At 44.3% G+C, this 20,765-nt stretch overlaps 2 protein-coding genes across 5 annotated transcripts in view; one reads left to right on the top strand and one right to left on the bottom strand.

Moving 5' to 3' along the window:
* The window catches only part of MRPL33 (mitochondrial ribosomal protein L33), a 69,221-nt gene extending 55,305 nt beyond the window's left edge, over positions 1 to 13,916 (top strand). The window contains exons 4-5 of the mRNA XM_047782382.1: positions 4,287 to 4,425; positions 13,835 to 13,916. Of these exons, the coding sequence (XP_047638338.1) occupies positions 4,287 to 4,425; positions 13,835 to 13,901 (206 nt within the window). The 3' untranslated portion in view covers positions 13,902 to 13,916. The remainder of the gene's footprint in view (positions 1 to 4,286; positions 4,426 to 13,834) is intronic.
* RBKS (ribokinase) overlaps positions 1 to 20,765 on the bottom strand; it is a 97,989-nt gene that overhangs the window by 42,541 nt on the left and 34,683 nt on the right. For 3 of the 4 annotated variants that reach the window (XR_007135176.1, XM_047782379.1, XM_047782380.1), the window contains exons 3-5: positions 11,839 to 11,902; positions 10,575 to 10,637; positions 7,133 to 7,297 (exon numbers count right to left, since the gene is read on the bottom strand). Coding sequence is in view for 3 of the 4 variants with exons in the window: in XM_047782379.1 (XP_047638335.1) it covers positions 7,133 to 7,297; positions 10,575 to 10,637; positions 11,839 to 11,902 (292 nt within the window). In the remaining variant the exon portion in view is untranslated. The remainder of the gene's footprint in view (positions 1 to 7,132; positions 7,298 to 10,574; positions 10,638 to 11,838; positions 11,903 to 20,765) is intronic. The other variant, XM_047782381.1, reaches the window with a different exon arrangement.

The raw sequence follows: 20,765 nt of genomic DNA, 5'->3' as shown, positions 1-20,765 counted from the left end.
AATAGTAGTAGGCAGTTCATGTACATATGGATGTTTTAAACCCCTATGTATGTCTTCCAAATACATTGCAATTACTCATGCAAACATAACACACTCATGCAAAAGCTGACAGTCTTGGCTTCTGTGGGCCACCTGGAAACATAAAGGAAAGACTGAGAAATTCCGTCCAAGGCTGAGAGCTGGCTCAGCCTAGGAGCTACAAGAGGAGGATGGAGACACAGAAAGAGGAGAAATGAGAGCGTCACAGCCATTTTGGGGTCAGAAGTGCCTTTTTCAGAGAAGGAGAGTGAGCCTTCGACGAGGTTGGTCAAGGGTCCTATCCTGGGAGATGGTTACACTGGGGTCTCCACCCGGTGTCCCTAGCTTGAAGTCCAGGGTTTGGTCGTTTTTAAAATGGGTGCCTTTTTAGGCGAGGACTCTGTCTATAGCAACACAAGCCCCTCATGCCAATTCACAATATTTTCAAACAGCCATTGTTGTGGAACTTGATTCAGTGTGTAAAAAGTTGTTCGAAATGACAGTCACAGGCCGTTTCCCCTTTGTCGGAACCCTTATCTAGCAGTGTAGCCAACTAGATCAGTTGGTCTTCTTTCCTCTACCCAGGCCTCCTGGCTTATGTGTTTAGTAACCGCAAGTGACTATAGACCCACAGAGTAAAGTTCTCTAGCTGCAGTCCTCAGAGACTCTTCCAGAACAGTGGTTCATAAACTTGGCTGCACATCAGCCTCACTAGGAGAGCTCATTCAAATGCCTGCTTTCTGGGCTCTACCTCAAACCCGCTGAATCAGAATCTCTGGGGCTAAGATCAGGGAGTGGGCACATTGACAAGTTCTCCAAGGGGCTCTCCCAAGTCTAGCTGGGTGCTGGTCATTCCATGTCCTGGGGGAGATTGTGTGTCAGCACGTGGCTGGTGGCAGCGGTCCACTCCTTCTGCTTGGTGAAGCTGGCTAGTCTACGGCTGCCTCTTCCTTGGTCTTACTTAACATTTGGGTTGGGTCAGTGGATTTTGTCCCGTGGTTTGTAGGCTAACACTATTCCCACATTTTCATTATTTTAGAATCCAGAATGTCCACCCACAGAAATTCTACGGTATATTTTTGGCTGCTCATATTTTTGCACACGGTTATTGTGTGGCTTAAATTAGAAAACGGATGTAAAAGCCCTGTGTAAACTGTAAAGTGTTGTACAAATGTAAAAGGATTATTACTGTTATTATATTGTCCTTTACCCACAGCCCAACATCCCTGCCTGTCCACCCAGCTCTTCTGCCGTCTGTTGGAGTTTGTAGCCTGGCAACAAGCTCTCTCATTGGTTTTCCCCACCTCTGCCAGGTCTCAGAGATGTCAATTCTTTCTTTCTTTCTTTTTTTTTTGTCTTCTTGCCTTTTCTTGAGCTGCTTCCGTGGCATATGGAGGTTCCCAGGCTAGGGGTCAAATCAGAGCTGTAGCTGCCGGCCTACACCAGAGCTACAGCAATGCAGGATCCGAGCCGCATATGCGACCCACACCATAGCGCACAGCAACGCCAGATCCTTAACCCACTGAGCGAGGCCAGGGATTGAACCCGCAACCTCATGATTCCTAGTTGGATTCGTTAACCACTGCGCCACAACGGGAACTCCAGAAATGTCAATTCTGCATGAAGTCCATCTTCGTTGAGCATCCTAACACATTCATTACTTTTCAGGTTTCCTCAAGCTATAAATCAAAACTGCGCTACTTACTTAGTCTGATCCTCAGATGTGCATTCAGCAGCTCTGAGCACAGGGTAGAGGAAGCTGCCTGTATGCAGCAACAGGGTAGAGCCATTCTCCTTACAAAAGTTCCACGTTATCTCACAAGAACTTGGATCCAGCAATTCCTTTTCTAAACCTATCCTACAGAGACACACAGGCATGCCAAGACAAGGTATGGTGATTTCACTCAGCTTTCCTTGGAACAGAAAAAATTGAAAGGAAACCTGTGTCTATCAGAGTGGATTGGTTGGATGGAAATCCTGCGAAATCAGATTGTTATGATCATTATACAACTACAGATGTGATAAATTCATTTGAGTAATAAAAAAAATAAAAAAGAGTGGATTGGTTAAAACAAATCTGACATATGCCCAATGGAGTGTCCTGCTGCTGTTGAAAGGAATGAGGCAGATCTGTTTTGTCACAGTAAGATTTCTATACTTAATTTATAAGTGAAAAAGTCAGTTTTATAATAAAGTCGATAGTATGACCCCCCTTTTAAAAACACAACAAATAAAACATAACTCTGTGTGTACTTACATTTATACACTTACACACAAGAAAAAGTCTGAGAGGTTACTCACTAAACTAATAAGTGATTACTTACAAAAGGCTGAGAATAAATCCGACCACAGATTAACTGCTGTACACCATGCAAAGACACATTTCTGACTATATCTTAAAAAACAAGTACCCCGTGGGTGAAATGATATAATGTTTGGGTGTTGCTTCAGAATCATCTGAGGTCACAGTGGGGAATGCGGAATGAGTTGGGGTGTAGAGGAAATAAGATTGGCCAAGGACTGACAATTGTTGAAACTCAATGATGTTATATGGGTTTACCATTACTTTTCGCTATACGTTCACATCTATTTGAAAATTTCCACAATGAAAACAAATTTTAAGGAAACAATTACATTGTATTTTAAGCGACCATGGCTGGAATGAGAAATCCCACAACTTGATTTGACTGTAAATACCACATTAAAAAAAAAAATCACTTACATTTTATTTGCCTGTATTTTACCGAGGGAAAGACACTTACCGAAAGACACTGAATATGTAGGCTTAGAGTCTGATTAATAACTAAATTAAGGGGAAAGTGAAAATGCCATAAAGAAAGGACTCTCTTTGGTTTGCGCTACCTTGAATAAACACGCATGCTTTACCGTGATGAAGAAAAGAGTGAAGAATTAGTAGATGGGGTTAATCAAAGAAGAAGGCAAATTTGTCATAGCCAAGATGGGAAAAAATGTCATCCTGGAACCATGCAAAACTAGAGCACACAGGATGTACCGTGGAGTCACTTAGAGCTGCAGAGGTGACGGACAGCGCCCAACACTAATTATTATTCATTACAACCCGCGATGGACGAAACTCCTGGTGGTCTTACCAGCATGTCAGTGGCTGGCACAATCATGTCACTGAGGAACTGTTGAGGCCCAGGAAGGCCGCTGTGTGGGTGCGATGGGAAAATGAAGCGGAAGTTTTAATGATGTCGCCATGGAGGGCAGAGGCTGGGTGGTTGAGAAGGCCTTAGGGAAGGCCGGGCTACCCAGAACACTGGCTTGGCAGTCTCTCACTCTAGAAGTTCTCCTCTGTGACTTGAGCAGCGAAAACACCCGAAGCAGGTGTTCCTGTCATGGCTCAGCGGAAGTGAATCTGACTAGCATCTATGGGGAGGCAGGTTTGATCCCTGGCCTCACTCAGTGGGTTAAGGATCCAGCGTTGCTGTGGCTGTGGTGTAGGCTGGCAGCTGTAGCTCCGACGGACCCCTCGTCTGGGAACCTCCATATGCCACGGGTGTGGCCCTAAAAAAAAAGACAACCCCCCCCCTCCCAAAACAAACAAAACCCCCAAACAAAAAAACCAAGGTGGCCAGCCAGGAAGTTTTGTTTGCCAAATGGAAAAGGACTAAAGTGGCATTAAAAGATATTTTGTATCCTACCTGGAATTTAATTTTGGCGATCTTACAATCTCAATTATTTATAATTGTTCCTGTAATGTTCCATTTGCTTTGAAATGGCTATGAAGACCAGAACCAACATGCATAATTTCATCACAAGCAGCTGCAGCACCAGCCCTGCCCTGGGCCTACGTCACAACATTGTGACCTAGAGAGGAGGGGGGGTCCCAAGAGGGCCCCCAAGTCATTTTGGATGTTGCAGGTGCTGTTAAAACCAACACTTTCATTTTGGCAAAGGTAGAGATTTCTGAGACAGTATAGTCAAAGACGGAGGGGGTGTCTTTTTCCTCCGCATTTTAACAACTGACATATAATCCAGTTATACAATGTGTCTAATTCAGACTTCACTTGTGCGTATACAGAAAGGTCGTTGTGATAATAAACCCACAGGTGATGATTTTACCATCTTTCTTGTCGATGAAATGATGCTGATCACATGTGCAGCCTCGGCGGGTGGGCAAAGGACAGGCCACTCAGAGCTCAACGGATCTTCCAGCTCTGCTTGGTCTGCTCTGTGATCAGCCCGTTCACACATCGGGACGTTAAGGAAGTGAGAGCTCTCAGTCCAATTCCCTTGTTTCGCAGAAGAAACTGAGGCCAGTGCAAGGAACCGACTGACTCGCCTGAGGTCTCCCGTCTGCCAAGTGATTGATTCTGAATTCAAAGCCATATACCTCCTGACTGCCAAACCAGTGGAATTTTCACTGTACTACGTTTCTCTCAGGTGAGAATGAAGATGCATTAAATTCAAACACACACGGGCACACTGCTCATAGCATAGAGTCGAAGCAGCATCTGCCTGGGAACTATCGAATGGGAGCAGCCGAGTTTTAGACAGAGGTGCGTGTGCACAGGGGTGTTTGAGTGTTTGTGTTTTATGGGGGCAGGTAGGGACACGGGCTGAACACACTCGAGGGTTTGTCTCTGACCTGAGCGGTAATAACACTGCTTAGGCTGCCTGTTGGGCAGTGTTACAATTCATGGATTTCGCTTTTCTAGAGAGTCTTCATAAAGGCTGAGTTACTGAAAATCCATGGGATGTGGCAGTTTATGTAAAGTCTGCTCTAGGACACAGAATCGGGGTCCTGGAGTCTGAATCCTCGTTTCTACACTGACCTTGATTTGGCTAATTACTTATCCTCTCTGTGGCCTCCCCTCCAATGTGGGAGAGTAATGCCTGCCGTATCTATGTCACAAGGTCCTTCTGAGGATCAAATATATATAGGAAAGGGCTTTGTAAGCAATAAAGGACATAGAAGTGCAGATGTCACTACGTGCAATATTATCCTACCGGATAGATCATGCAGCATTCATACTTAGGCATGCCAACTCTCAGGAAAAATGGGAGTGGGCGAGGTGGTCTTTGCCCACCTTCACCTACCCCCGCCCATTCCTGATGCCCCAGGTCCGCTAGCTCCTCAACTGGAAGAACGGCCTGGCAGGTGACAGCGGAAGCATTGCTGGGCCCCACCCAGAGGCCAGCCCGAGTCAGGCTGCCTGCCCATCCCGGCAGCTCTGGCCTCACCTGTGAAAAGTTAGCTCCTCAACTGTGGTTGTTGCACCTTTCTCTCCTCCCCAAGCTGAGTAGGTAACAGGCTATTAGACTAGGACAGAGGAGCAGTCATCTCTGAGAAGCAGGGGGCAGGAGGGAAAAAAAGAGAAGTCACATGAGAATAGGCTTTGACCCATACAAGGAAAGACAGGCACATGCGTGACGTGGCAGGTTATATGCATGTCACCAAATTAAGATGCGTGCCGGGCAGAGAATGCTCACCATAAGCCTTGGCCCTTATCTGTGACACCCTGAGAAAATGAAACCACGGGGGTTTTGGCTTAGAATTCTTTCCGACAGCTTCTGGTCCATTAAAAATACATTAAATGTCAGTGAGAATTTGCCATAGCATGTTGTTTTGCCAAGAGGAAATTTGTGAAATCAGGACATACATTTTATGTCTCCACCAAATTGTTTCCGTAACTTGTTTTCCATTTATTGCTGTGTAGAACATGATACACTTGGGGAGAAATCACTTATATAAACACAGACACACACACACACATTCACACTTACTGTTCTTTTTCCTTTTTAGTTTTGGATCTTGATGAGAATGTTTTATCTGGAAAAGTCAACGTGGTCCTTTCCCTATTTTCTTCTTAGTATAATCACAGAACTATGGTCACAGGTTCAAGAAGAAGCCATTGTCTTAGAGTGGCCACTTTTTATTTTGATTTTTTGGACCAACGGGTGCTAGGATGAGGATATTATCCTCATTTTAATTTAAAGGGAGAAGTGAGGAGTTCCTGGCCGTGGCACAGTGGAAACGAATCCGACTAGGAACCATGAGGTTGCGGGTTTGATCCCTAGCCTCGCTCAGTGGGTTAAGGATCCGGCGTTGCCGTGAGCGGTGGTGTAGGTCGCAGACGCGGCTCGGATCCTGGTTGCTATGGCTGTGATGTAGGTTGGTGGCTACAGCTCGGATTCGACTCCTAGCCTGGGAAGCTCCATGTGTCACAGGTGCGTCCCTAAAAAGACAAAAGACCAAAAAAAAAAAAAAAAAAGTGAAAGAGCGAAGGAAATTGGTGTCCTGAGAAGTACCACACCATCCTTGGGGTCATATTTGATTTTATTTCATTCTTAGAACAATTCTGTAGGGGAGTGTAGACAAGGCTCAGAAAAAATGAGATAATTCTGCTAAGACCACAGTGCTAACAAGGAACAGAAATGGGGTTCTATCTTGGAAGATGCTTTCCCTACTAGTCAGAGGAGAAAGAGAAGAAAATGGAAAGAAACTATCTGGATTTTGTAAAAGTTTGTTATATGCCGGGGGTGAGGGAAGGGGAGTGGGTGGGAGAGGAGATGAAGCAAGATTAGCTACGAGTTGACGATTGTTGCAGCTGGGTGATGGGTTTCCTTATAAATTGTGCCTGCTTCTGGGTGTTTGGAAATTTCCAAAGTCAAAGATCAAACAAAACAAAAAGAGCTGCTTCAAGGACCTTGACAACATAGAAAATACTACATATAAATAATCTTTTGTGGCTTAACAGAAAAGATGATAAAGTTTTACAAAAAGAAGAAAGAACTGATCTTCAGTTCCTTGAGATGTTTATCCAAATGTACCTGGGCAGTGATTATACATGACCTGAGGCTTAACCTCTGCCTCTCAGAATGGCAGTCATCAGAGTGACTTAATGGCAGGATACTTAGAGTATATCCTGGATAATGGGCTGCTTCAGAGAGTCTAGACACGACTTGGCGTATTTCTGCTAACTAGATTGGAGACTTAGATTTCAGGACATCAGAAGTGCTACTCAGAGATGGGAGAAAGAATATTTTACTGCAGAAGAAGGATGGCTTTGCTAAACTTGCAAGGTTACCTTTCATTGAGACAGTGATAAAAGCTTTTATAGAAAGAATGACAAATGTGTAAAGTTACCTCCATTGCTGTGGGCTATTGTCAGGGCTTCCAAAGAAGTTGCTGGAGTTACTTCTAGCTGGCAGATCATTACTTTGGCTCTGCTGATGGTCCTGGCTGCTTCCCTCAGGTCTTCAGTATTCAAAAGTAAATTTGCCCCAGCCACTATAACGATGATATTCTGGCCTATAAAGAATTTCCACATATTTATACTAAAAAGTCAAGCAAAACCAAACAACTGTATCTTGCAATGTTACCACCACCCTTAGAAAGTCATTCTACAAAATGTGCTGTATTAATTTTAACATATCTGACGTTCAGGTTAAATGTCATATTCCTAATGTGTCTTCTTTTACATCTCTGTAGGGTTCTTATTATTCTGGTCATCCTGAGCAAAATGTAAAAAAAAAAAAAAAAAAAGATTTCCCTTATCAATATTCTTAAATACAAAGAATATTAGCTAATAAATTATATATTACATACATCAAAGTTTTCTTTTATGGGACGTGGTTGGTATGACGTATGTGGCAAAGATTCTGAAACCTGAGTGACAGATGTTATAAGGGTGAGTATCAGTAGGCATAAGCTTGCTTACTGATAAAAACTAATGCTCTGTAGTAGGCAGTCCATGTGTGCACCCTAGGGTCTTCTGAAGCGTGATTCTGTCCATCGAAACACATTTTAGAATCTCTAACAGATGAAAAGCTGTACTAGATAATGTAAGGTAGGCAAGAGAGTGATCTTTGGCCTATGCTGTACCAGATCCGACAGAAGCAGGACTACGGGCTCTTGTACACTCACCACTCTGGGGGCGCCCCCTCTCTACAGTCCCCCCTGGTGGAGGAGGGGTGGTGGTGCCTTTTCTGTCGGGGAACTGTCCATATGGTCGTCATGAAGGCAAGCCACACGTGGCCACCGAGCCCTGGAGCGGTTCATCCACATGGAGATGTGCCACAATGGTACCATACACGGCAGGTGTCAAAGACTGAGCAGAACATTTAGATTACATGTTGAAAGGTGAATATTTTGGATACATTGAGTGAACATATGAAGATGAATTTCGCCTATTTCTATTGGCTTTTAAGAACGTGGCTAATGGAAAATGGAAAATTATGGACACGGCTTGCATTATTTTCTACTGGACAGCCTGATCTAGAAGGATGCGTAGCAGGAGCCTTCGGTGCTCCAGGCTGCTCGTGCTGATCCTGTGTAGATGTGACCTAAAATTACCTCTGAATGCAGAACACATGCTGGCCTATCATCTTACCACAGATGTGTCTGTTGGCCAAGGGGATGGGTCAGCGTAAACCCAGTCTCGGTACCGGAAAAGCTCAAAGTACCCACACCCTGAAAGACAGCACCTCTCCTTCCCTTTCTCCTTCAGTGACCTCATTCTCTCTGCTCGAGTCAACTGCTGTTTTGTGTGGCTGACTCCTGAATAGACATTTCTGGCCTGGCCTTGGCTGATGAGTGACAAAGGCCAAGACTGAAGCTGTCAGGTGGACACTGCCATATGACTAGCTCACTCATGCCTCGAATTTAGCTTGTCAAAATTGCTACTCATTTCCTCATTTAAAGGAGCTGATTGTTGCCTCTCTGGATATTTGTGATAGCTCTTCTACTACAGTCTATACTTTTTTTTTTTTTTTTTGCCATTTCTAGGGCCTCTCCCACGGCATATGGAGGTTCCCAGGCTAGGGGTCGAATTGGAACTGTAGACACCGGCCTACGCCACAGCCACAGCAATGTGGGATCTGAGCTGCAACTGTGACCTACACCACAGCTCACAGCAACGCCGGATCCTTAATCCACTGAGCAAGGCCAGGAATCGAACCCACAACCTCATAGTTCATAGTCGGATTTGTTAACCACTGCGCCACAATGGGAACTCCTACAGTCTATACTCTTGAGGGCATTACCATACTACAAACCAGACAAAGTCTACCATAATAGACACACAGCACACAATATTATATCTTGGCATCAGAAATGCGGTATTTTGTTACACAAATAAGGAAGAAATCAAACTCGAAGATATCCCAAAAAAGGTGTTTTCAAAAAATTTTTTGCATGGTAACACCCATGGCATATGGATTGAATCTGAGCTGCAGCTGCAGCAACACCTGATTCTTTAATCTCCCTGCACTTTCTGGGGATCGAACCTGCACCTCTGAAGGAATCCAAGCTGTTGCAGCTGAATTCTTAACCCTCTGCACCACAGCGGGAACTCCCCCAAAAAAGGGTTTAAGACAGGGAGTGAGCTGCTGTTGGCAGCAATAATTACTTTAGAAGTAGCTTAAAGTAATGGACACAGACGGTCTAAGAATGAAAACTTTATTCTCTTCAAGTGGAATCCATATTTTTTGTTGTCCATACTGAAACTGAGATCACCAAAGTAGAGCTTAAAAGTCCATAACTTCTGTGAGAAATGATTTTTGTGAAACTCACCTTAAATAAAAGCCACATTGTGACAAATCCTAATTTAACACAAGGCACACTGACTGCCCACAATGCACTAGGTTCTTCTGTTCTAGGTGTTCCATGAAATGCTTGGTCCTTTTTTTTTTTTTTTTTTTTTTTGCCATTTCTTGGGCTGCTCTTGCGGCATATGGAGGTTCCCAGGCCAGGGGTCAAATCGGAGCTGTAGCCGCCTGCCTACACCAGAGCCACAGCAACGCGGGATCTGAGCCGCGTCTGCAACCTACCCCACAGCTCACGGCAACGCCGGATCCTTAACCCACTGAGCGAGGCCAGGGATCGAACCCGCAACCTCATGGTTCCTAGTCAGATTCGTTAGCCACTGAGCCACGACGGGAACTCCCCTGCTTGGTCCTTTTGAATATTAATTCTAATTAAAAAAAAATCTTATGAGGTGTTTTTAGAGTTAATATAGTTGACAGAAATTAGGAAAACTTTACCTGAGGGTAAAGGAAAGTTACTGTTTTTAAAGACATGTTTCAACTATTGCAAGGCCTTGTGATAGACATAGTTGTATATATAGACTTTTGAGATTTGATTGGTGTTTAAAGAGCAGACAAAATTGAACACTAATGAGAAGTTAGAAGTAATTGGCTGCTGCCATTTGCTCAGTAAATATTCTATAAATATGATTCATCAACTTTTTTTTGCACCTATCTATTTACATTTATTTACCTAGTGTAACTGAAATGACAGATGATTACTTAGCTGCTTTTAGAGACAAAATATCAATTCTAGATTCACATGAAGGGTAATGGGAAGCTACAGGATATAAATATTATTTCGAGAAAACTATTGGATGAAAAATTTCATATGTGAATGATCAACTTGGGAAGCACAAAGGGAAACATATATATTTAGACTGGAAAGAACAGACATTGGGCCTTGGAGTGGTGGGTCTAGTAGGAGATCCATGGGGATCGGGTGAAAATGGATGCTTCTGCTCCACTTCTGGAAATGATACTCCGACATGTGAAACACATACCTTCATTATTGACAATTATCGAAGCAGTTCCTGTCGCAGCATCTTCCGTCTGATATGTAAATTCTAAAAGAAAAAAAAATTACAATCACGTATGTACAGCCTGGCAAGGATAGTCTCTGTTAACAATTTCACTGCACCAGTAATCGTTGGAAAAACTTTTTAACCTTTAACCATCTGGGATGATAAAAAAGAAAGAAGTAATTGGTGCTAATTTATACCCATCACCTATACAATGAGGAAAATACAAGTCTTCACACTTAGTTGCGCCTTTTCTCTACGTGAGTAGCAACCCAGCAAACCACCCCCGCTCTAAGTCCTTCCTTCAAGTTCTTCCCAGTTGTATACATATGCATTTCTCTAGACCACCGTATTTCTTTTCTTCGGTGAAAGAAATGACAGACTTGAGATGAAAGATTAAAAGTCAAACTTGTAAAATGAACTTGTTTGATTTTCATTTTCATAAGCTTTGCATCTTTTTTTTTTTGTCTTTTTGCCTTTTCTAGGGCCGCACCCACGGCATATGGAGGTTCCAGGCTAGGGGTCGAATTGGAGCTGTAGCCACCAGCCTACGCCAGAGCCACAGCAACGTGGGATCTGAGCCGCGTCTGCAACCTACCCCACAGCTCACGGCAACGCTTGGATCCTCAACCCACTGAGCAAGGCCAGGGATCGAACCCGCAACCTCATGGTTCCCAGTCGGATTCGTTAGCCACTGCGCCACGACGGGAACTCCGGCATAAGCTTTGCATCTTATCAAGAATTATGGTCTGGTGTGTAAATGGAGAGGTCGATCAGGCAGCCTTTGGCAGCAGCAAAGAGCCTTGAACAGGAGCCAGAGACCTGCATTCTAGCTAGCTATGTGCTCTTGGACAAATTCAGACCCAGTCTGGCCTTCAGTTTTCTCTTTTGTGAAATGATGGTATCAGCCTCAATGGCTTTGAAGATCATTTCTGGCTATGACATTCAGTGACTTTTCTTCAAATATCTTTTGTGAAGGCAACACCTGATTTCTTTGGTTCCCTGCTTTTGAAACATTTCTACGAGATGAAGGTTTGTTAACCTCCTATCATTTTATTCCCATCTGGAGAAGTGTATGGGAGAGAATTAACAAAGGACATTTAAGCAAGATGAGACAAAGCTGTGTGTAAAAATTCTCTGGCCACCAGGGGAGGATCTAATAATTCTATTCCAGGTTCAACTTTTCTTGTAACCAGATTCCAGAAGAAAGTTATCAAAACTAACTTTAAGAAAGAAAAAATTTTACCTGTAGAAATATCATTCTGTTTTAAGTTTTCTATATAATCATTGCCAAAGGAATCTTTGCCAACCTGTACCAAAGAAATGATGAATGTTAGATCTTTTACATTTAGTAAAATGCTACAATGTAGCCTTTAGACTACTTAGCATTTTAAAAGGGCATATCTGCACTGTACTTTATAAACATTAACTAATTAGCCTTCTTAATGTAAGATGCTAGACTTGATTTCAGCCCAAAGAATCATTATATATTAATGTTTCATTTATAGCCCACCTACAATGTGGAACCTTTAATGACTGTCACACGTTCTATAGCTTTACTCTCACGGATCTGTTCATGTGGAAATTCTCACTGAGACAGAGATGGTCCACCATCAACAATTCTCAGTATTTATGATGGGATCTCAGTTGCTTATACTTCACTATAAATGAAGGCATCTTTGTAATGACCTGCCTCGTTGTTTCAGAATCTTCTTATCTTCTTCCCTGACCCTGTGAGGGAGGCGGGCAAAGAGGAGGGGACTGAAAAAGCCCTAGCTAACTTGGGTAACTTAGTATAGTGGCCTTGTCTTGTTTTGTATCCTAGCATCCATTCTGATACTGATACTTCAGTTTTTTCCTTCGGATACCCATTCCTCCTCCATGCATAGACAAAACGATTAGGGTAGCACACTTGTCACAACCAGTGACTCTATAGTGATCCATCTTTATCACCCAAACTCTGAGGCTTACATTTGGGTTTGCTCTGGTCTTCTACATTCTATGAGTCTGGACAAATGTATAGACATGTATCCACCATTACAGTTTCATTCAGAGTAGTTGCCCTGCCCTAAAAGTCCCCCTGCTCTCCTCGTTCACTCCTCCCTACCCTCAGTCCCAGGAAACTACTGAACTTTGCACCGTCTCCAGTTTTGTCTTTTCCAGAATGCCATGCAATTGGAATCATACAGTAGATTTCTTGCACTTAGTAATATACATCTGAGGTGTACGGTTTTTTTTTTTTTCATTTTCTTGGGTTGATAACTCATTTCTTTTCCATGTTGAGTGATATTCCATGATATGGATGTACCACGGTTTCTCTCTCCATCCACTCACGGAGGGACATCTTGGTTGCTTCCAAGTTTTGGCAAGTGTGAGTTAAGCTACTATAAACATCCATTTGCAGGTGTTTGTGTGGATTCCTTCCTCCTTCTATTTTTAATTTTAATCACCTTGTCACCTTTTAAATGTTAGGAGACTTCACAAAAACAACCCATATTTCCAGGAAGTCCTGAAAACTCAGAGGTCCTGGTAAACACCAGGCCCACATTCCTGCAAGATGACCCAGCTGGACCTGTCTCAAAGGTGAACACCTGCTCTCTGGGTCACCAGAGCCCTCACCGGCCTATTGCAATTATGTCACCTGTTTGGCCCCGCAGGCTTTCAGGCCTGCCACTCCTGACTATTCTTCTGTCCTGCAGATGAGCGCTCTGTAGTGTCTCCAGCCAGGCCTGAGCATTCCTGGTGGGTTCTGCTCTCCCACAGCAAACATTCTCGGGACATATCAAGGGAAAGAAACCTAGAGGTTTACTTGGCCAAGAACCTCAATGAGGGACAATAACATTTCCTGGGAAGTTTCCTGGATTGCCTAAGAGTCAGAAAAGTTTTTTTTTTTTTTTTTTTCAGTAAAGGGCCAAAGAGGTAGTGTTTCAGACACTGCAGGCCAGATGGGTCTCTTCTGCAACTACTCAACTCTGCTATTGCGGTGCGAAAGCCGCCAAAGACAATCTGTAAACAAACGGGTGTGGCTGTGTTCCAATAAAACTTTATTTATAAAAACACATGGTGGCCAAGATTTGCCCCATGGGTTGTAGAGTGCTGATCCCTCATTTAAATGCCACCTCTGATACCTTCTTCCTCAAAGAACACTTTTTCCTGTGCTCCTTTTCTGGTGGAAATGTTGATTAGGCAACAATCTCAAAAAAGATCATAATGTGTTATTAGGACGCTTTCTATCTCTACAGCAAAGAGCATCCACTACAAAAGAATGCTGTGGGGAGAGCCCCCTGGCGGAAGGAGGTCACCTGCTAAAGGCTTCAGTTCCAGAAATCGTCTGGCCATTTATCTACCAGGTAAGTGTCAAAGCATCTTGTTTCTTAGGTCAGAGATTCGTGCCAGAAAACAAATTCTTTGTTCTCTCACCTTAAAAATTGTTTTAAAACATTATTTAACTCTGTCTCCTGGGTAATCAAAGTGTTATATACTTGGGAAAGTATCCTTATAAGAATCTTGTAGGGATTAAGAAGGGCCAGCCCTGGGCACATGCGGCCCAGTACAAATTAGAGCAAAGAGACTTCTCTCCCCTTTCTTATCAGGTTTACACAGGTAAAATCTGTTTAAGGTGAATGTCAAGGGCAGGCTTGATAAATGGGGGTGATATTATAAACATTAGGAAGTGCCAGGATTAGAAAGAATTATTAAAGGGGAAGAAGTTTTGCCTTCAAGAAACTGATAATATTGGAGGGAAAATAAGACACAGAGAGGCACCTCCAACACCAGACGGAATCCCATGTGCACAGAGGCCTAATTAGAAAGGGATTCAGGGAGTTCCGTTGTGGTTCAGCAGTAATGAGCCCGACTGGCATCCATGAGGATGTGGGTTTGATCCCTGGCCTCGCTCAGTGGGTTAAGGATCCAGGGTTACTGTGAGCCGTGGTGTAGGTCGAAGATGTGGCTTGAATCTGGCGTTGCTGTGGCTGTGGTGTAGGCCAGCAGCTGCAGCTTTGATTCAACCCCTAGCCTGGGAACCTCCATACGCCACACAAGCAGCTCTAAAAGGAAAAAAAAAAAAATGCGAGAGAGGGATTAAGGCTCAGGGTCACTGCTTCCACAGGTTTGCTGCTATTGCATTTTTTTTTTTTTGTCTTTTTGCCATTTCTAGGGCCGTTCCCATGGCATATGGAAGTTCCCAGGCTAGAGGTCTAATCAGAGCTTTAGCTGCCAGCCTATGCCACAGCCACAGCAACGTGGGATCCGAGCAGCATCTGCAAACTACACCCCAGCTCACGGCAACGCCGGATCCTTAACCCACTGAGCAAGGGCAGGGATCGAACCCACAACCTCATGGTTCCTCGTCAGATTCGTTAACCACTGAGCCACGACGGGAACTCCCTGCTATTGTATTTTAGAGGCTGCAGTAGTTGCCTGTCTTCTTGCCCAGAGAATTACCTGATTGACTACATCCCTCGGTGATGGTTATGGCTCCTGATTTATTCTAATGGTGATTTCCTGGCAAATCTGTTGGCTGGCCATCTAAACTCTATGTGAGAAGTGGAGTGAAATCCTTTGCTCTTGCCTTTGATACTCCCTTGTTAAACCTGAGTGGAAAAGTAACAACACTGCTGAAGATTACAAGAAGCCGACTCTAGTTCCATGAACTTCCCATGTTGGTCCCAGGGATATACTGCAAAGTAAAAGAAGTGAAAAAGCCTAAGAATAGGAATATTTTTTTCATTTGTGTCTTGGAAGTCAGAAGGCCCTTCCCAGTAGCTGTGTGATATGGGGCAAGCCACTTTAACCGTCTCTAGGCCTCAGTTTTCTTATCTGGAAAGTCACAGCCAGCTTGCTGCAAGGATAAAATAAAATAACATGCGCGAAAGGACGTTTACAGCCTTTAAGGGTGAAATAACAGTTTGCTGCTACCATCACCATCATGGGAGTATTGCTGCTGCTGCTGCCGCTGAGGCTGCTTCTCTAGGGGGAAGGGCAGGGCTACTGCTGCTTGGATTCCTTCTTATCAATTACTTTCCTGCCCATCTGGTTCTCCCTGAGGCTTCCAATTCTTCCCGTTGCTGCCTACCTTCAACAGAAGAGCACTTGATCGTGGAAGCAAGTAGGTGGTTATGTTAAAACTATTTCAAAAATGAGATTGTGTAACTATTATTATTCTAGTAAAAACCGTACAGCTCCAGTAATGCTGTGGTGTAACTAATGCTGTTTAATGTGATCATGTATCTCATTCCTTTCATTAGAACAACATAGCTAACTGGGAGCAAACCTCTATCTAGGATTATGATTTTATTGTGTGGAAGCATGGACAGAAACCTGGCGATCTAAGGACAAAGACCTTGTTACTTTGTGTTTTGTGCATTACAGAGTTGCACAGATGACTTGTGCCATGTTATACTAAATGCCATCTTCTTTATTTCGCTGCCCTCAAAGCTCTTACACACTCACTTATTTTTCTGGATTTACTTTAAAAAAAAAAAGGTTGAGAGGGAGTTCCCATCGCCGCTCAGTGGTTAGTGAATCTGACTAGAAACCATGAGGTGGCGGGTTCGATCCCTGCCCTTGCTCAGTGGGTTAAGGATCCGGCGTTACCGTGAGCTGTGGTGTAGGTTGCAGACGCGGCTCGGATCCCGCGTTGCTGTGGCTCTGGCGTAGGCCGGCGGCTACAGCTCCGATTGGACCCCTAGCCTGGGAATCTCCATATGCCGCGGGAGCAGCCCAAGAAAAGGCAAAAAGACCAAAAAAAAAAAAAAGTTGAGAGAAGAGAAGATATTCCTTTGTTGTCTTTGACCTCAAATGTAAGCCCCCCACCGCTCCTTAACTGGAAGTGGATCCCCGGAAGTCAGAAGAGCAGCCGCCGAGCAAAGGCGTCACTCACGGCCCGTCACTGAGCGCTGAGTGAAAGTATTTTGAAAACCACAGCGAACGATACAAAGGCAAGGCCCCTGGAATAGTAAGGCCCGTTAGAAAGGAACCTCCACGGGTATCTCTGGAGGCTTTCACTATTTTCCTCATCACATTTTGCCTACCCACGTAACGCGAGACTTGACATGTACGTATCTGGGCTGTGAGCAAAGTGGTGCCCGGGCATCAGGACCCCTGGACTTTCAGTTCTGCCATTATCCTAGTTAAAATCCTTTAGTCTTCTGTGAATGGTTCCACCTGAGCCAGGTTGTAGGGTGGGACTAATTCCCTCGGGCGGGTAGGAACCAAGAGTTCTCAGCCTGGCTGCACATTGGTATCTCCTGAGAATGCCTGGTTCACCGCCCAGACCCCTTGGATCGGACCCTCTGTAGGCGGGGCTGGGCGGGCTCCGCAGGTGGTTACAATGTGTGGTCTCCACTGGCTGCAGGGGGAAGGCTGGGAGGGCGTCGGTAAAGCTCGGTCGGTGTGGAGGAAGGGAAGAGGGAGAGCGGCGTCCTGCTTGGCACCACGCTGTACGTCAGCTCCGAGGGCGCTGGGAGAATTGCCACCTGCAGAATCTGCTGGGGGGCAGGGGCCCCTCAGGGTCCGACGCCCGCAACAAGGTACTGAAAAACCTGACAGCTGTCCTTGGCTTGTGTTGGCTGACTCTAGACTCATTTTGATGTGGCCCGGGTTTGCTTTCCCTTGCTTCTTTTGCTTCTATCTTTCTGAAATTCATAGCTGGCAAAATAGCTGGATTTTTCTGTTTTTCAGCGTGGTCGGTAGAGGCATGGTTGAAACGGTCATTTGTCTTGAAACGCTGAGTACAGTATGTCCATTCCTATTTCCTTGCCTTCTGCTTAGGGGAACTGAAGTCTCCTTCTCGCTCCTCTACCTCATCAAACGTCACCTGTTTTTCAAGCATTAACCTAAGGCTCTCTCTTCTGGAAGAGAACTGTAACCCTTACACTTCCAGAACTCCACAAGCATTCCTGATGGACACCGCATCATTAAACACTCAGGTGAATACATCGTTTGCCTAAACAATCTTCCTGAAAGTCTAGTCTTCCTAAAAGTTCATCGGACACTCCAGCTTAGCTTATGCTTCTCCCGCACCAAGCCCTGTGCGTTCAAGGTGTTCTATTTGATCATCGTCATTGCCTGTGTTCATTTTCCTCGGGCCTAGCTTATCCTTCTTAAGGGGACTGACTTACAGGCACCCAGACTATTGCAGTTATGGCTACAGAAAGCTTGTGAACAAGGTTTGGCTTCTAACAGCCCTCTTGAAGGCACTCTCACAGTCTCTTTGTTGCCGCAGTGAAATACGTTTGGGCAGAGGTTCTGGGAAAACCACACGGTCTCAAGTGGGCTGGCTGTGTCAGGTTGTTGAAAGAAACCTGGTCCCCAGCAACTGTGGCCAACCACTGGCACATGGGCTCAGGCAACTTCCGGAATCCCAGGTGCTTTTCAGGAAATCCCGGACCCACCGCTACCCTGTTTACCGAGAGTCTCTAGGGCAGTGCTTTCGGATGGAACGTCCTGCAATAATGAAATGCTGTATATCTGTGCTGCCCAGTGCGGACCCTTGAAGTGTAGCCAGTGTGATGGAGGAGCTCAGTTTAAACTTTTACTTTGATTCCTTTTAAATCTTAATAAGCCACATGTGGCCAGTGGCTGGTGTATTAGACAGGCAGCTCTTTTCCATGAGTTAGGACGGTGGAAAGCAAAAGGGCCGGGCTCATCAGGAGCAAGAACACCTCCTCCAGCTAAGGGAACTGGGGGCTTCCTTCACTCTGACCTCCCTCCGTGGTGGAGGGGGAGCCAGCCAGCGGCTTCCACAGTCCAGACCATGACCAGTGCTGAGGGGAGTGACTTCAATTCGTGTTGTCACGATAAATGTCTCTATTTCAAAATGGTTGAGGAACGGGCTGCTTGCGATCCTTGAATGGCAGAAAACACCTAGTAATTCCTCCCGTCAACGTCTACTTGAGGTGAGTGGAACAGAGGACCCGTCCCAAGTCCCATGAAATTGAATATTCCGCTAACAAAAAGTTACCACATCCATTAAAACAGGTTCCTGCTTGTCAAAGTCAGAATACATGAAGATATAATTAACGCTAAAACTAAGCTGAAAATAATTTAATCTTCATAATTCAAGACATTTTGTGACCTTCCAATGCCTGAGGGTTGTAATGAACAGTAAGTTTCGGGGACTAAGCTGCATTTATTGTCATGTAACAAAAGCCAGCAGTTGCTTTTTTGACGAAATCCCACGCCATAACTTTATAATTTGTCATGTGTGTCTTTATCACACAAGAGGAAAGCAAAATGCATAAAATTCGAGTTGTTTAGCCTGGCTAGTTGTTTAAATCCTAGCTAGATGGATGTTTATCTTGATGATGGTCTTTATTATACGAAGTTAAAAGTTTAATCACCATTATCAGGCCTGCTTATCTGAGAGTGGTGGTGGGCTTGTGGTAATCCAGTTATTTCTTCCACCCTTCCTGTGTGAAGCATATTCATTCGGTGAGGGTTGTAGGAGTCCTGTGTTTGGGCACATGACCAAGATGTCCAATAATATAGCCAACCAGTTTTACCCAGGCATCTTTCCACAGAGTTCAGGAAGAGACAGATTTCACTTCATTATATGTTACCTCGAAAAGGCTGGTGACTAATTTTTGATATTTGAAAATTAAAACCTCAATGCATGATCAGTAATGACTGTCCCACAGTAATCTAGTTCAGAAGGGTACCATGACAGTTAAGACGATGGGTACTCGAATACACTGCTTTGCCTTTCTTTCTTTTTTCTCTTTTTCTGCTTTGCCACAACCGCGGCATATGGAGGTTCCCAGGCTATGGGTCGAATTGAGCTGCAGGTGCTGGCCTACACCAGAGCCACAGCAACGTGGGATCTGAGCTGTGTCTGTGACCTACACCACAGCTCATGGCAACACAAGATCCTTAACCCACTGAGTGAGGCCAGGGATTGAACCCGAGTCCTCATGGATACTAGTTGGGTTCATAACCCCTGAGCCACAATGGAATTCCCTCGAATATACCAATTTTTAAGCTATCTGTGGTGAAGGCTCAGGGTTTTGTTTTGGTTTTGGTTTTTTTCTTTTTTTCTTTTTCATTTTCAATCCATTGTGGACTAATAATTTTGTAAAATATAAAAACAGTAAATTAAAAACATCGATCAGGAGTTCCCATCGTGGCACAGCAGAAACGAATCTGCCTAGGAACCATGAGGTTTCAGGTTCGATCCCTGGCCTTGCTCAGTGGGTTAAGGACCCGGCATTGCCGTGAGCTGTGGTGTAGGTTGAAGATGCGGCTCGGATCCTGCGTTGCTGTGGCTGTAGGGTAGGCCGGCGGCTACAGCTCCAATTGGACCCCTAACCTGGGAACCTCCATATGCCGCAGGTGCGGCCCTAAAAGGACAAAAGACAAAAATAAATAAATACACACACACATAAAAGCATGGATCATATAATAATAAAGGCCTACTTTATTATTACTATTACATTCTATATTCTGTAGCTATAAAATTACTTCATAAAATTGCTATAAATGTTCTTATTGCTTACTCTCAGTTTCTGTACTGTCCTGACCCGTGACAGTTTGGAGCTTGGCCTGAGGTCCAGGTTTTGAGTGGCACTGCTCTGACTGTCACAGAACTTTATACCTGGCCAATGTGAATAGAGAACAGATGACTGCTTATATTAGAGTTTAGACTATCTTAGATTTGAAGGAGGAAAGACCAGGTACTTTTTAAGGTTTAATTTGTACTTCCATATGGGAGTATAGTTGATTTACAATGTTGTGTTTCATGTGTACAGTGGTGTGGTTCAGTTATACACATATCCATTCTTTTCAGATTCTTCTCCCATGGAGGTTACTCCAGAATACTGGGTAAAATTCCCTCTGCTACACAGTTGGTTGGGTATTACCTATTTTATAGAGAGTGTGTATGTTAACCCCAAACTCCTAATTCATCCCTCCCTGCCACGTTTCCCCTTTGGTAACTGTAAGTTTGTTTTCAGAGTCTGTGAGTCTGTTTCTGTTTTGTAAATAAGTTCATTTGTATCATTTTTTAGATTCCACATATAGATGGTATCATTTGCTACTTGTCTTTCTTTGCATGAGACTTTCTACGTCCTCCTGGTTTGCTGATCGGCTCTGTGGGTCTCTAGGGTCCATGCCTGCTTGTGGCTTCCTTCCACCTGCATGGAAGCAAGGGCTCCGGGCTCAGGCTGGTCCAAG

Source organism: Phacochoerus africanus, chromosome 5, assembly GCF_016906955.1.
Source record: "Phacochoerus africanus isolate WHEZ1 chromosome 5, ROS_Pafr_v1, whole genome shotgun sequence".
NCBI lineage: Eukaryota > Metazoa > Chordata > Mammalia > Artiodactyla > Suidae > Phacochoerus > Phacochoerus africanus.
This window is presented reverse-complemented; position numbering and strand designations above follow the sequence as displayed.